At 42.0% G+C, this 14,353-nt stretch overlaps 1 protein-coding gene across 5 annotated transcripts in view; it reads right to left on the reverse strand.

The window, feature by feature from the left end:
- Dlg5l4 (discs large MAGUK scaffold protein 5 like 4) overlaps positions 1-13,180 on the reverse strand; it is a 132,560-nt gene extending 119,380 nt beyond the window's left edge. The window contains exons 1-5 of one of the 5 annotated variants that reach the window (XR_010060369.1): positions 12,889-13,180; positions 4,878-5,037; positions 2,770-2,933; positions 1,945-2,050; positions 1,555-1,821 (exon numbers count right to left, since the gene is read on the reverse strand). Coding sequence is in view for 2 of the 5 variants with exons in the window: in XM_063278798.1 (XP_063134868.1) it covers positions 1,986-2,050; positions 2,770-2,933; positions 4,878-5,037; positions 6,068-6,194 (516 nt within the window). In the remaining 3 variants the exon portion in view is untranslated. Of the gene's footprint in view, positions 1-1,554; positions 1,822-1,944; positions 2,051-2,769; positions 5,038-6,067; positions 6,291-8,295; positions 8,475-12,888 lie in introns of those variants that run through there. The other 4 variants (XR_010060370.1, XM_063278798.1, XR_010060371.1 and 1 more) reach the window with 4 other exon arrangements.
- Between the last annotated feature and the right edge of the window lie 1,173 nt (positions 13,181-14,353).

The following is a 14,353-nucleotide window of genomic DNA, read 5'->3' on the forward strand; positions in this document are numbered from 1 at the left end:
CTAGGGTGGAACACAGGGCTTTGAGCATGTTCGGCAAGTACAGTCCCAATGAATTAAATCCTAGGGCTGGAACCTATTAATCTTCTACAAAATTACAGAGCAGCCTGGATGAAGACTCTCAGCTTCAAAGGTGGACATCTCAAGACAGGCACTGGACAATGGCTGACAGACTTGACCGAAGACTGGAAATGTTTTGCTATCTCACAGGAAAAGAAGGCCCCTCCCACTACACTGTACTCTAAGGACAGTTTATTCAGGTTAGGATGACATGAACTATTGTCTCAGGTCACAGATGTCAGCACAAAGTATCCAAGGTATTGTATGCCAATGGTAGCATCAACAGAACAAAGCACACAGTGTCATGAAGACATAAATTATGAGTTTGTGTAGCAAGACCCAGGCCTCTTCCAGGGTCTTAGATAGTAACTGAGAACCTCAAATACGGTGGTGATGTGATAGTGTGGTGTGAATCTAGTTACAACTAGTTTCTATTGTGACACAGATGACTCTTTTTGTGTCATGTTCAGCTTATAATGAATGACTAGACCTAAGCATGAGAATAACCAAATACTACATTGCTTCTCTAGCTGCTGAGCTTTTAAAAGCCCTGGTGTGACAGCAAGCTTTTGTGGACATTCTGGATTATTCCTTCTGTACTTTAACTCTCTGAGTCACCTCCACTCTCAGTAAGTTAGTTCAATTCCATAAATTGGAAATCAGTCACCTGGAAAAAATACATTCTCAATACAATCCCAGATTGGCCATGGAAAAAGGGTAGCTTGAACTGTCCCACCTAGGTTGGGCTTGCACAGGCCTGCTCTCCAACAGAAACCTCTGTTCACAGCTGCAGGCTACATTCACTATGGATGCTTTGAGGTTCCTCCCTAAACTGCTGAGATTAAAAAAATTTTCTTGCTAACAATAAAAAAACTCATTATGCCAATCTGGACTAAAGGAATCTAGTTTCTATTCTGTATTTTATCAGATGTGCATAATACATATGGTCATCATAGATAACAGGTGAAAGATCTGCTCTAATATGGACACTAAGTGATGCTGGAGGATGATCCTGACCCTCAATGAGCAGTGGGGACACCAGAGCCCTGTAGGGATGCCTGACAACCTAACACATTGAGCACGCACGGCTCAGTAAGTTCCCTGTGAACACACATCTCCTGAGATCTCTCTATTTGATTGGAGGTGATCCTGTCCACCTAATACAACACCTCATGTGGAATAACAAAAGCCACCTGCAGGAGCTGTGGTGATGACTCACAGGGTAGAGCATCTGCTGCTCTCTCAGAAGAACCACATGAACCCTAACAATTGGGTAGAGCATGTCAGTGATTACTTCATAAAGTGTGTGTCCGAGAAACAGCCTCATTATCCACACAAAAGACACTGTCACACTGGGTACCCCTTGGTGACTTTGAATTCACTTATTAGCCCAGGCTCCATGGAACATGCAGAGATCCATCTCCACCTCTCAGTTCTAAGTCCACAGGAGGGACAGAACCCTTGAGTAAGAATGATGGTTTTAAGAGTCAAGAGATAGAATTCAATATTTATTCATAAGGAATACATTTTATAACAAAACAGGATTAAAATGAATAAAAATATTTAAAAATATTCGAAAGTGAAAAATAGTAACAAGAACATATAAATATGAAACAACAAAAAAATTTCAATTAAAATCATAACAAAAATATTTCTAAACATCATATTCTTCACGAACATTTAGAAGCACAGATGTATTGCTGTTTCTCTTCTAGCACACATAATGAAAGGCGGTCCCCCCTGTTGTCTCTTAAGTGGTGATTTCTGAAGAAGAAAGTGAGTAAGACCTCAATCAGTCAGGCTGGCTTACTGTTATATAAATTTAGGGTCTCTAAGAAATGACAAATTAACTCTGAGGAAGAATTTTCATCCAAAAAATGTTGTTACCGTTCAGGATGTTTGTCATCAGAGACTCCTGAGAAAGCAACTTATTCTTCAGGAAGCTCTCTTACTGGGCTGTGTCCAATTCCAGCTCTCTTGCACTTTCTGAGACCTGGGAGAGGAAGGCAGTTTTTCAGACACTGATTTTGTGGGGAAATGCAAGCCAGCTGTCAGAATGCTGCCTTCTACCACCTCAGTTCTATTGGAAAGTCGACATGGACCTTTTAACTGATATCATTGTTGCTAACTGCAGGAAGAGAAAAATCTCCGGCAAGCCTCACAATAATGTGGGCTGACAATCTGGGACCCAGACTTATACCAGTGCAAACCAAGAACAGGGCAATGGGAAGAGACCTCATTGGGTTGCAGGAAGAAAGGAGATGTCCATATGTCACCAAGGTTAAAGCCAATGACAAGAACTAATTTGACATTTGCACTTGGTTCTTATCCCAGAAAGGTGCTTCCTACACAAGAAGTCACATGACCAGAGAGTGTCACTTGTCAAAGAACCAAGAACTTGTTCAAAACTCTGTATAGGATCCAATCTATCACATGGATATGCAATAATGAGGTGTGTTATTAATCTGTCACCATTTCTAGACTACAGCTTCAAAAAGAGCAGCAAAATATGCTTGCACAATAATTCAGTTTCTGAAAAGTGTTTACCTTCCCAGAATACTTGTGCATAGACAGAGCAATGAACAATTCCATTACATGAGGTGGTTGGCTGGTTGTGAGTGTAAATTGAAAGGTGATAGGAGAAAGCAAAGATGAATCAAATTGGGAAATGATATCAGATATTGTTAAGCTAACATATCTGCTCGTCCCTACCAGATGCTGGGTCTGGACGTTGCTGGTCTTTATCTTTCTTGTTGAAGTCAACCAAATATTTCTGTTTCAGTGCACAATCAAGATGTACCTCCTTGCTCTCCTGTTTCAGTGGGACCAACTTCTTCCTGCATGTGTTCTCCATCAGGAGCTGGCTGAGCAGGTTTCTGGAAATACAGTCTGCATAGTAAGATCATGCTGCCCCTTTCTCCCATTCCCACTCCTGAGTGCCACTAACTCTACCAGGACCCAGATACCCATGAAGACTTAATAAAATACATCTCGATACATATAATGCTCCTGCACAAACTGCAAAGAGTTAATTCGGGGGAGAATAAATTGTTTGTTTGGCTCAAGCACCAATTATTGTCCACATCTCTCAAAAAGAACACAGATCTACATCTATCCATGAAAGCCCAATGCATGGGGGCAACATCAATTAGCAGTGGGCCAATACCCTCAAAGGAGGTCAGTACAACCAAGAGAAGGTCATGCTAACCATGTGGTCCACGCACTGAGTGTTGTAAAACCTGGTATGAACCCAGAGGTCCAGGTCAGCCTAATAACCTGCTGACTTCAATCAGTACTGTTCTATCTAGAGCCGTCTGAAGATGCCTAAACAATCCTGGGATGAGTAACAGTCTTTTATGGAACTGAAAACTGAGTCCTAATGACCCTGGCACACTGATGTGTGAACAGCACAAGAGATAGAACCAGAGCTGAAGATCATCCAATCCAGAACAATGAAAGTCAGAAATGGCCATTCCACAGGTGATAGCCTTTCTGACCAGGACTTAGCTAGAGAAGGTCATCTCCTTCTTCAGCTTATGGCTGTTCTCATGGATCTCAGTGTTCTCCATCTCTAAGTTGTGCAGAATTGACATGACCGCCTCCTCCATTCTCTCCAGGTCTTCATAATAAGGATTTGGCCTGAAGTAGGGCCTGGCCCCAAATGATAGAATACAATGAACATCAGAATTTAGGTATATATGAACTCAGGGTGGGTCCTGTACTACCCCAGTCCTGGAAGGACACCTTCTGAATTCTGCATATTGGGATCTTCTTCAGCTTCAGAAACGTGTTTTTCTGAGTCGAGGACACCAGAATCTCAGCATCCAGATGGAGGGCTCCCTGGCTCCCTTTGTTCAGTCAAGAAGAAATCTGCAGTCAAGCCAGTTAAGCTATCAAGAGCCTTGGCCACACCTCTCCATGCTCCCCCACCCCAACACACCCAGAAATCTGTGATTTCTTTTATCCTGTTTTGATAAAAGACCATATATCAACACAAAATTATAATCTGCAGAACGAATACAAATATACAGGCAAACGTGCTCACATAGGCAAAGAACTGTGCTGTTGACAGTGGGGATCCCAGAACAAAGCATTCACATCACCATGAAAGTGTTACAGGTAAATACTCAGCCCAAGACATAGACCACTAGATTCCAATTGTGGAGGGAAATATAAACATATAAAAGTTGTCCATATGTATTTGGACATTTGCACACACAGACTCACAAACTGAGACACACCCACAATATAGAGAATTGTAAAGAGTCAGAGAAAGAGAAATATGGAAACAGAGAGCACTGTGAGAAACAGGAGAAATACATGCACCATTGCTGTCTCAGAGTATAAGACACACAGACAATGACAAACAGGCCTGAGCCTGAGACCTTCTAGTCAAGCATTGAGATGAACAGTTTCAGACCAGGCCCCTCAGGCTGCTGCCTGGATCTTCCAGCACTCAGTCCCCTGCCTAGCAAGGACAGAGACTCACCATAAACTCACTGCAATTACAATCTTGCAAAGCCACCAGCTGTCAAGGGCTTTGCAAATGCACACTGGGCACTCACTCTCCCTGACTTTATTCCTGAAATCTTCATTCAGACCACAAGTTCTGCTTTTCAATAAATGGAAGCAGATGAGTCCATTTTCCATCTCGCTCCTCAGGAAGGGTCAGGTTCTGAATCTCCTCTATATGGGAGGTGAGGTTTAGCACAGGGTGGTTAGGGAGGCACAGCTTTCTAGAACCCAAAACCTAAATGGATAAGATGAAGGTAACCTTGCAGACCCAGGAATGAAACAAGACCATTTGGCTCGGTTCATACCTATTTTTCATGGATCTCTCTGTCAGAAACCTCAGGCGATCTCTCAGGTCATTTCTCTCCTCGGTAATGAGCTGCAGCTCTTTAATCAGTCTCTCCTTTTCCTTCTTGGCCTGCTTCTCGCTTAGGGCAGTTCCAGGGGATGATGTTTCTCTCCCAGCATCTGTAGGTAGGAGAACCCAAGTGAACCTGCATGTGGAGAATGCATAGAGTGTACATAGACCACAGTGAGGCCTACACAGAACAAGCCTGGAACCCAGTGTCATTGCTAGGCGATTGGTCTATGCTTATGAGGCCTCCTCAGTGGATCTCAGTTCCCCACTACTCTATAGAGACCAAGAGATGTAAGCAGCCAGGTGTTCCCTATGCCGGATATCACATGCTTACATGGACCACGGAGATGGCTTCTCCCGGATTATTATCAGCTGAACGGGGTCCAGATTGGTTTCAGGACCCTCACCCCTGTGGTTTCAGAAGTCAGATGATAAATTCACCATCCACAAAACTTGAGTGATTGGAGACACTCAGATGTCCTACCCTGATACTCTATGCCAACAACTTTGGATGTAAAATGCATTTCTGGGGAGGATATGGTGAACAGACTTATCAATTCCCCTATTTGAAACACCAAATGCCCCAGAAGTGCCAATAGGATACAGGCTGAATCTTGGTCTACACGTTCCAAATAGTTTTGGTATTTTAGAAAAATGTTTGTAACACACAACCTCTAATATATAAAGCTAACGATGACCCTGCAATTAGAAGAAATCAGAGAAGGTCTAAGAACATAAGGTTATTGCCTGGAGCACAATTCTCTCCCTGTTCCTTCTGTCAGATATCCACTGTATTTAAAGAAGCAATGATAGTGAAATACATTGCTGTCCTGTCTAAACTCAGAAAAGGTGGACCCTCCATGACTCCTGATGGTGTTTTTATATCAATGTAACATAACAAATGAACTCTAAAAGTAAAGGCCAGAAATTCACAGTATACTAGCATTGGCCTTACCATATCCTCCCTGTGGGGATGCGGAAACTATAGTTCTGAAATCCTTGACTTTAAGGAATTGTGATATTCATGAAAATTCAATTCCTTTTCAGATGCTGCAGTTGTTATGGCCCATTGCTAGAAAGGTCAGCTTAAGCCTGCAGCCCCCCTGACAGGAAGCTCAAAATATACTGCCCAGAACTTACTACACATTCCCCAGAAGTGCTGTCTTTGTCCATCATTACTTAGAGACGAAAGGCTAGACTCCTTCACTCTAGTCTCTCCAGAATCGATGTTCCCCCTCCCAAAATGCCCCCTAAGACAGGAAAACATGTCTTAGCTTGTGACTGCCAGACTCAGACTGAGAGAAACTAGGGCACTGGTTGTCACTACAACACTGGTGACATCACAGAGGATGCCAGAACTCTCTAGGAGACAATAGAATGTCCAAGAGGGGACAGCAGATGTCATGGGGAGCAGACTTTGCCTCCGTGCTAATGTTCTCCCTGTACTGAGCATAAGCTGAGGTGCCCTTTCCAGGAGACTTTCCTGGGGAGAGCCACTGGGAATCTCCTGCTTCCAAAGCCAAATTTTCCTCAAGGCTTGATTATAAAAACCTTAGTAATTCCTATGCATTTAAATGAATGTTTCCTTCCATATCTTGCCCCAAAATGTCTCACTAACTCAAATTGTCCTCATTCACCAATGTTAGCCATTAAAACTTCCTGCGATTTCACACAAGCTTGAATATGCAGTCAAAAGTTCTCCTGTCTCATTATGTACAGGTGCTTTATATCACATCAAGAAATAGTCTGCATGGTAGGTTACAACATGGGTGTGTGTTAGGGGAACACTCATGAAGTCATGTGCTTAGCAATTGACAATTGCCAGAAAACTCCTTGGTTGAAAGATTTGAAGTCTTTATGGTTCTAGGAAAAGTGTGGAGACCAGTTGGCAGAGGAAAGTTTAATATTGGAGCCACCAATGAAGGGAACCTCATGCTGCTTGTGGGGTTCTCCTCTCTGCACCAATGTCGCCAAAGGAGCACTGCTGACAGGCCTGAGTAAGAGAGACCATGAGTTCATATCAGAAAAATGAAATAGTCAAGAGGTATAGGGGGTACACATAAACATCTAAAATGAGGCTATAAACATCATTAAGTGGATAGAGCGAGGTTCCAGCACCTGTACACTGGGAAATGGCCACCCCACCAAACACAAAATCATCTATCACAGTAAAAAATGAATACCTTATAAAATGCACACACTAACATTGATTGATCACATCCATAGTTCAAATTTGGGGGCAAATTCATGGCCCTATCTTTCTCTCAACTTATAAAGAAAAAAAATAAGAAAGAAAGAGAAAAGAAAAAGTCAAAACAAAAAGCTCAAGATTCTCATATGAGGACTGCAGGAAGTGTTATATGGGAGTCAGTTCTGATTAGGCCATTTTAGATAGAACAGTGCACAGTGACCCTTAATGAGATGGGCCCTATATAAATTGGAATTTTAACAAACTTCATCCAGAACATACAGAAGAGGCAAGGATGTGATCACCATGTCCTTGCTCTCTATCAGGTTATTTTTCTCTGTCCTTGATTGACAGGCATATAACAGCAACAACCTGAAATAGCTGGTAGACATTTGAAAACTACGAAATCTATAGTTGTGGGTTGCACACCTCAACTGTCAAAGGCTAATGCTGTCCTCACAGTCCTTGGAGGCCACTCTTGCAAGCCTATGTATTGGAAAGTGGAAGCAGGTTTATCTGAGCTTATAGTGAACCTGGCCAGCCAGGGGGAGGGCAACATGTAATACTTGAGAGCCTGTCTAAAACCAGCACAGAAACCCACACTTCATTCAAAGCATCATCTACGAATTCTCGATTATCTACCATTCTCTCCCTACCAGTTGTTCAGTTTGGAATGGTAGAAAAAACTGGAACTGATCTTTCTATTCTAAAGATCTTGATCTCTATTTCCTTAGGTCCACTTAAGAGTGCATAGAAATGGATATCGCCATCTGAACATCTTAGTATCATCTAATCTGTGTTTGTAGCATAATACTGTGCCTATGACAATCTAAAGCTTCCTTGAGTGTTGTTGCCCCATCAAGAAGTGTGATATACTGAGGCCAATCGTCAGGGATCCTTTCAAGGAGTTAGAAGAAAGTCATCAGACATACTCCACTTCTTTGTCCTTAGATTAAATCAAGTTGACACAATGTGAACCTGGTGGGCTATTTAACCATGCATCTTTCTCCCAATCCCACTTTTCTGAGGTCAGTCCATGGCAGAATTCATTCCCCACCATCTTAGATATTTCTTTGTGTATTTCCATAAGAGTCAGGTTTCTTTTTTTCTTAAATAGAATTAGTTGTAGTCAATCAACTGCTGCCCTATGTAAGAATGATTAGGATCTATTATAACTTACCACACTGTATTTGTGTATCCAAGTACGTTAGTGGAAATCCAGCATTACTGAGGAAATGGAAACCAGTGTTGTGGCCTTGCCTTTCTGTGCCTAGTCCTGGCTCACAGGCAGCGGGCAGCAGACCTTGAGTTCCTCTTCATGGACAGAGTGATGTTGAATTGGCACTGAGCAGGCAGAGAAACACAGCTGAGGCAGCTCCTTTCAGTTATCAAACACATCATCTCCTTCCCGTCTTAAGGGCTACTGCTGAGGTCTTGCCCCCATACCTACCTTAATAGCAGCAAATTTGTTACACAGCAGCCAGCTCTTTCCTATTGTTCTGTAATATGCCTCCACATCATGGATGCCAAGAAACAAACTAACAAAAAACAAAAAAACCTGACACTGAAGTGTGTGGTGCTGGTCACATACCCTGTTATGTTCTGTATGTTATGAGGTTTGTTATTATTAACAAGTTCCCCAACTATAAACTTCACATAGGACCCATCAGATTCAAGGCAAATAGGAACAATTATGTGTAAAATGTCCTGAGTCAGGGCCATAGACAGCAGCATCCAGCACTTGTGCTTTAGCCCACGTGGATCTTGCAATGAGCTGGGCCTAGCAATGTCCAGTACCCAGTTGTGAGCTGTTGCTCTGGTTGAACTGTATTGGTGTGTGCATTCAATAAACTACACCTATTTAAATGAATTCAGTGTTGGTGTGGTTTGAGTCCAGACCCCTTGCTACCAAATCTTCCCTTCAGCAGCACTTAGGAAAAGAGGCTAAGGTTAGGAAAGGTGACATCTTGTCATAAATTATGTGACAAGAGGGAGGGGAAATGATCCCTTGTGTTAAGAATCAGGGTGTCCTCTGTAGTATTTAGGTCTATACTGGCCCTGTGCATCAGCTTCAAGAACCCATTTCTGATTTTCCTTGGGATTCCCGTGATGATGCACTCAGACATCAAACCAACCAAACACAGAAACACAAAAACAACCAAAATGGTGGTCAGAGTACTTGATTTATAAAATGTAGGGAACACTGCAAACCCATGTTTCAGGATATTTGATCAGATTGTCATCCCCAAGATTGTGTTATTTACTTAACAAAAAACCTTCTGGCAGTGTAGTTCAGCACCAGGACAAATATTTAACCCTAGAACTATTTTTGGTTATGTGTTTGTTTTTTGTTTTGGTTTTTGGATGAACAAATACTTTCTTATTTTTTTGGCTCAGCTCTAGCTCCCACTTCTTTGCACAGTAGTAGAGAGACCTCGAACATATACTCAGCCAAAGCCAGGGGAGTGTATAAAAGAGCCTAAGGCAATACCACATAATGACATTGAAAGTGGGTGGCCAAAAGGTGTTATAAAATTAACCTCACTTCAGCAAGTGATGACATACCAACCTGGTGGCCTAAGATATATACCCCCAAGATTCAGGAAAATTAATCAGAATCCCTTAGATATTAGATCTTAATAGAAACAAGGAAGCAGTCATTTCCTGAAGTATACATTCATCATATGTAAAGAAGATATTAAATCCATACACAACTCAGAATAGAATTATCCCCAAGACTGGAAAGATCTGGCAACATTAATATTAGAAGCTTCTCCTGTGTTACAGTGGTAAGCACAGAAGAAAGAGGAAGATACGGCTGAACACAAAAGCATCAGGCCAGAGCACTGTTCCTCAGGAGGAGTTGCAGGTGACGGTAAATAAACTGTTGTAAGTTAAATACAGTATTACATACCCTGTTGTAAGTAACTGGAGCCGAGGCTATCCCCAAAGGTTTGCCTGTCTGTGAAATCTGATACCCTAACTCAGGTGTCTTCCCTGGCCTCAGTGGGAGAAGGTGCACCAGCCCTACAAAAACTTGATGTGTCTTGGTGGATGCACACTCTGAGGGATATTCCTCTACTCTCTCAGAGGAGATGGTGTGAGGACATTGGGGAGGAACTGTGGGAGAGAAGTAACAAGAGAAAGGACAGCAATTGGGATGCAAAGTGAATTTAAGCCTGTCAGTTACTGCTCTATTGCTGTGAAGAGACACCTTAACTAAGGTAACTAATAAAAGAATCAGGGTGTGCCCATGGCTCCAGGTAGATATGTAGCAGAGGACTACCTGATCTGGGATCACTGGGACAGGAGACCCTTGTTTCTGTGGAAACTTCATGAACCATGATATTGGAACTTAGGCCTCTGAGGCGGGAGTAATTTGGCGGGTGGAGGAGCAATCTCATAGGGAGAGGGCATGGGAGACAGAAGAGAGACTCATGTAGAGGAACATGGAGTGGGAGATAAATTGGAAATGTAGATAAAGTGATGAAAGAAAACCCAAAAAAATGAGACTATGAGTATCATTCTAATTCAAGCAGGAAATAATAAAAAAAAATAAATGCGAGAGTCACCGGGTCCTGTTCGTGTCATCCTGAATCTTAAAATGTTTTTCCTCAAAATTCAGTCCCACGTGAATTGCACTGACCTGTCAGCTGCCTACTTGGATGACAACTGCAGCAGCTTCCCTATGCACTTGCTTTGTAGGAGCTCGAAATCTATTGAGCTCCCTTTTCCAAGTTTTAACTTTAATTGAGCAGAGGCTTGCCCTGAGGACACCTTCCACATCTCTACAGCACAGAGGCAGGAGGCCTGTGTGTAATATTATTCATCTCCTTAGCTATGTTACCCTCCTTTTCAGCACATGACTTTGCTGTAACACTAAACTTCTTAGTGATCTTTTCCACTCTAAGCTGCACATGGTTTTCATGTGTTTGCCCTGTGTGTTGTTCCTTGTCCTGCAGTCTTGAAGAACAGTGACCAAAAGTAACCAAACCACAGACTCAAAGCTATGCTAATACTGTATTGTGTACTATTTTCACAGAGCTGCCTGAGGTGTAAATGGGACATGGAGACTTCTAACATAGTTTGAATCTTAGGGCATTCACTGGGCAGTCCCTCATCTTCTCTAAATTTAACCCCATTCTTCTAACTATGAGACCCACCGGGTGGTAAGCTCTTTACCTCTTCCCTGTTCCGATTCCATATCTCTTCCCTCCCATGTCTATTCTGAAACTGCAGCTTCAGTTTTCCTCTCCCTCCCTGTGCCTGGAAGTTCTGCCCACATACTTCCTGACGCAGCTCTTGGCCATCAGATCTTTATTACATCCAATCGGCAGTGAGACAATACCTGATACATCTCTTAGCTTGTGTTGAGCTGGTGAGAAGGACAAACATCTAAAAAATAGCAAAGCTGATGATGGGACATAGAAATGACAAGAGAAATCCTGCCAGCACTTAGCTCACTGCCAGTACAGAACTAACAATTGAAAGTTGACACACATTAGTACAAAGGGAGGTCACCTCAGCATTTCCCCTTTACACCAAGAAATACCTTTAGTTTAATATTAATAACCTAGATAAAATTAGAAAAATTAAGATATGTATCAGATAAAAATTAGTCACAATATTCAGTCCATCTTTTTGTATTTGGCAAAATTGGAGAAGGTACTTCATTATTTAAACTATATTAGTCTAAAAATCTTGTACCTAAATCACTTTATATTACTTTTTAAGCTTTTATATCCTCTACCATAACTTGCGTTTCTTAGCCATAATACATCCTCTGAGACCAAAAGTACTTTTGTTAATTCTAAGTAATTTAAGGGTTTATGTCTTTCATTTTACAATTTTACACCTCTTTTGTGGATATATGGTCTTTTTTTTTCTTTTTCTTTTTTCAGCTTGCAGCTGAAGAATACTTTTGCTCTGATTTAGAGAAGGATGCAAGGGTGGAGTGCAGACCTGAGGGGAGGGTAGATGAATGGAGTTGAGCTGCAGGATGTGAGATTCACAGAGAATAAATAAGAAGTTAAAAAAAAAATAAGAAATGAGCACAGTGGGGATAAAGCAGTGAATGCTTGGCATGGGGACGTTTGGCAGTGGACTGGGCATTTTAAGGTGTGGGGTGGATTTGGGTGGGGTTCTGGAGTGGGTAAGGATGGTGTCTGTTCTGGTCCTTCCAAGGAAACTCCTCGGTCCTCTCCCATCCCTCCTGTGCCTCTAACTCCGCCTCTAACTCCGCCCCTAACTCCACCTCCAACCGCCATAACTGCCTCCTACCACAGCAGCAGCTTCTGGGCACCTGCCTCTTTCTGCTCAAGCTCTTCTATGTGCTCAGGAGTGGTACATGCTTTAAAAAGTCCCGAGCAGTGGTCAGACCACGCACACTCTCCTGCCATCCCCATCCTCTCTCAGGATTTATGAAGCCAGAGAGGTTGTCTCAGGCGTTCTGATGCTGTGGTGGGCTATACGTCCAGTCCTGCTTTCTGGGCCTCCCATGTCCACCCTGTTCCTGTCCAGGTTCCTGGCTGTCACATTCCTGCACGATGGTGAACAAGTTTTCTTTTCTGATTCTCATAACAAGAAAATGTTAAGACTAAACTATCTAATCTTCAACCCCATCCGAGATCTGAGAAGGAGAAATGTTGCCTGAATAAAAGGAAATTCAGAGCAAACAGCTTCCAAATCTAAAGAAATGACAGAAATTGTTGGCTACCCTGACAGACAGTCAGCAAATGTTCCTGTGTCATTGTGGCATCCACCTTCAACTCACTGGGCCAGGAGCTCTGACAACAATCCTTTGAAGCACGTCACTTGAAGGACTATCCTATTTTTTCTCCAAAAACTTGGACAACAGACCTCCCATGATCCACTTCTGCACAGTTTGGACAGCTTTCTAGCAGCAGCAGTAAGTGGGTACTATTTCACCCAATGGCCACTTTGCTCCTTTACAAGGAAACTCCAGTTAGGATTATTTAGAGCCAATCATCTTCTTCAGAATAGACTGGGGACAATGCCAGGAGTTGAGTTCTCTCCCACTGTGAAAAGCCTTTAACTACTAGGACATTTGAAATGGCAGATTCTTCAGACCTCTAAAGGATTTGAGAACCTACTTTGTATGTAAAGTCTATCTCAGTGGACAAATGTAGCTTTTTTTCAAGGAATTTACTTTCTGCTTAACTTTAAAAACATACACAGGAAGTTAAAGAAAGCTTATTTCTGTACCTAACTAAAGCAGTACCTAACATGACTACAAGACTGATTATTTATAGTTGAAAAGTACTAGCTTGCATTCCTTAAGTATCCATGGCAGTGTGCAGTAGTAATTTTATAGAATTAGAATTTTACACCACATTATGAATAAGCTTTGTATACTTATATCTTAAACAATAATTAAATCATTTATGCAAGTACAATTTTCAATTGTATCATCATCCAAAATCCATGCCATCCTAAAATCTTTGTGACTTGGTGTTGTGTTCTAGTATAAAAAGAGGTAGAATAATCTATGCTTTTGTCATTTTTGCCCCTTTCTCCTGCTTTCCCACAACACTAGATAGGAGAGAAAAAGGTTTGAGGAGAGAAAGAGAAAGGAAGAAAGACATTCCTGATTCTAATCTGCTTTACTGTTTCCTCCCTGACAATGGCCAGTAAAAACTTGCAACCAACCCCCTAACTGACAATAGACATCCATAACCCACGGCAGACAAATAACCACCCACCCACCCTTCCTCTTGAGAATGAGGGGGTCATGTTCTTTTAAGATGCTTCGGGCTGTGTGGGGTGACAACATGTTTTGGGACCTTACAACAATTGGGATATTTTCCAAATCCTGGGAGACCTTGCAGTTTCCTATGCGTCCAGACCCTGAATGTGGCAGGATTAACTGAAGTCCTGGCTACATTAACAATTGAAAATACAAACACACATTCCTATCATTTGAGGAAGGTCACCCAATATCTACCCCTTGAAATTTGCTCAAAACAATTAGTCAATCAGTTTTTTATTTATCTTCAGGTCACTTCTTAGTAACCAGGCAGAAAAGAGACAGATTGTTTGCCAAAATTATATCAATTGCTTCTAAGCCAGTCACCAATGGAGTTCCTGCCATCCTTTGAAGTCTCATCAGAGAGGCTCTATTTTGCACAGTATTTACAATACTTATGTCTCCCATGTGGCAAATAAAATGGACTGTTAAGATCTGCTTAAATAATTCAATAGTTTTCCCAATCCAAAGT

This window comes from Rattus norvegicus, chromosome 19, assembly GCF_036323735.1.
Source record: "Rattus norvegicus strain BN/NHsdMcwi chromosome 19, GRCr8, whole genome shotgun sequence".
Classification (NCBI taxonomy): domain Eukaryota; kingdom Metazoa; phylum Chordata; class Mammalia; order Rodentia; family Muridae; genus Rattus; species Rattus norvegicus.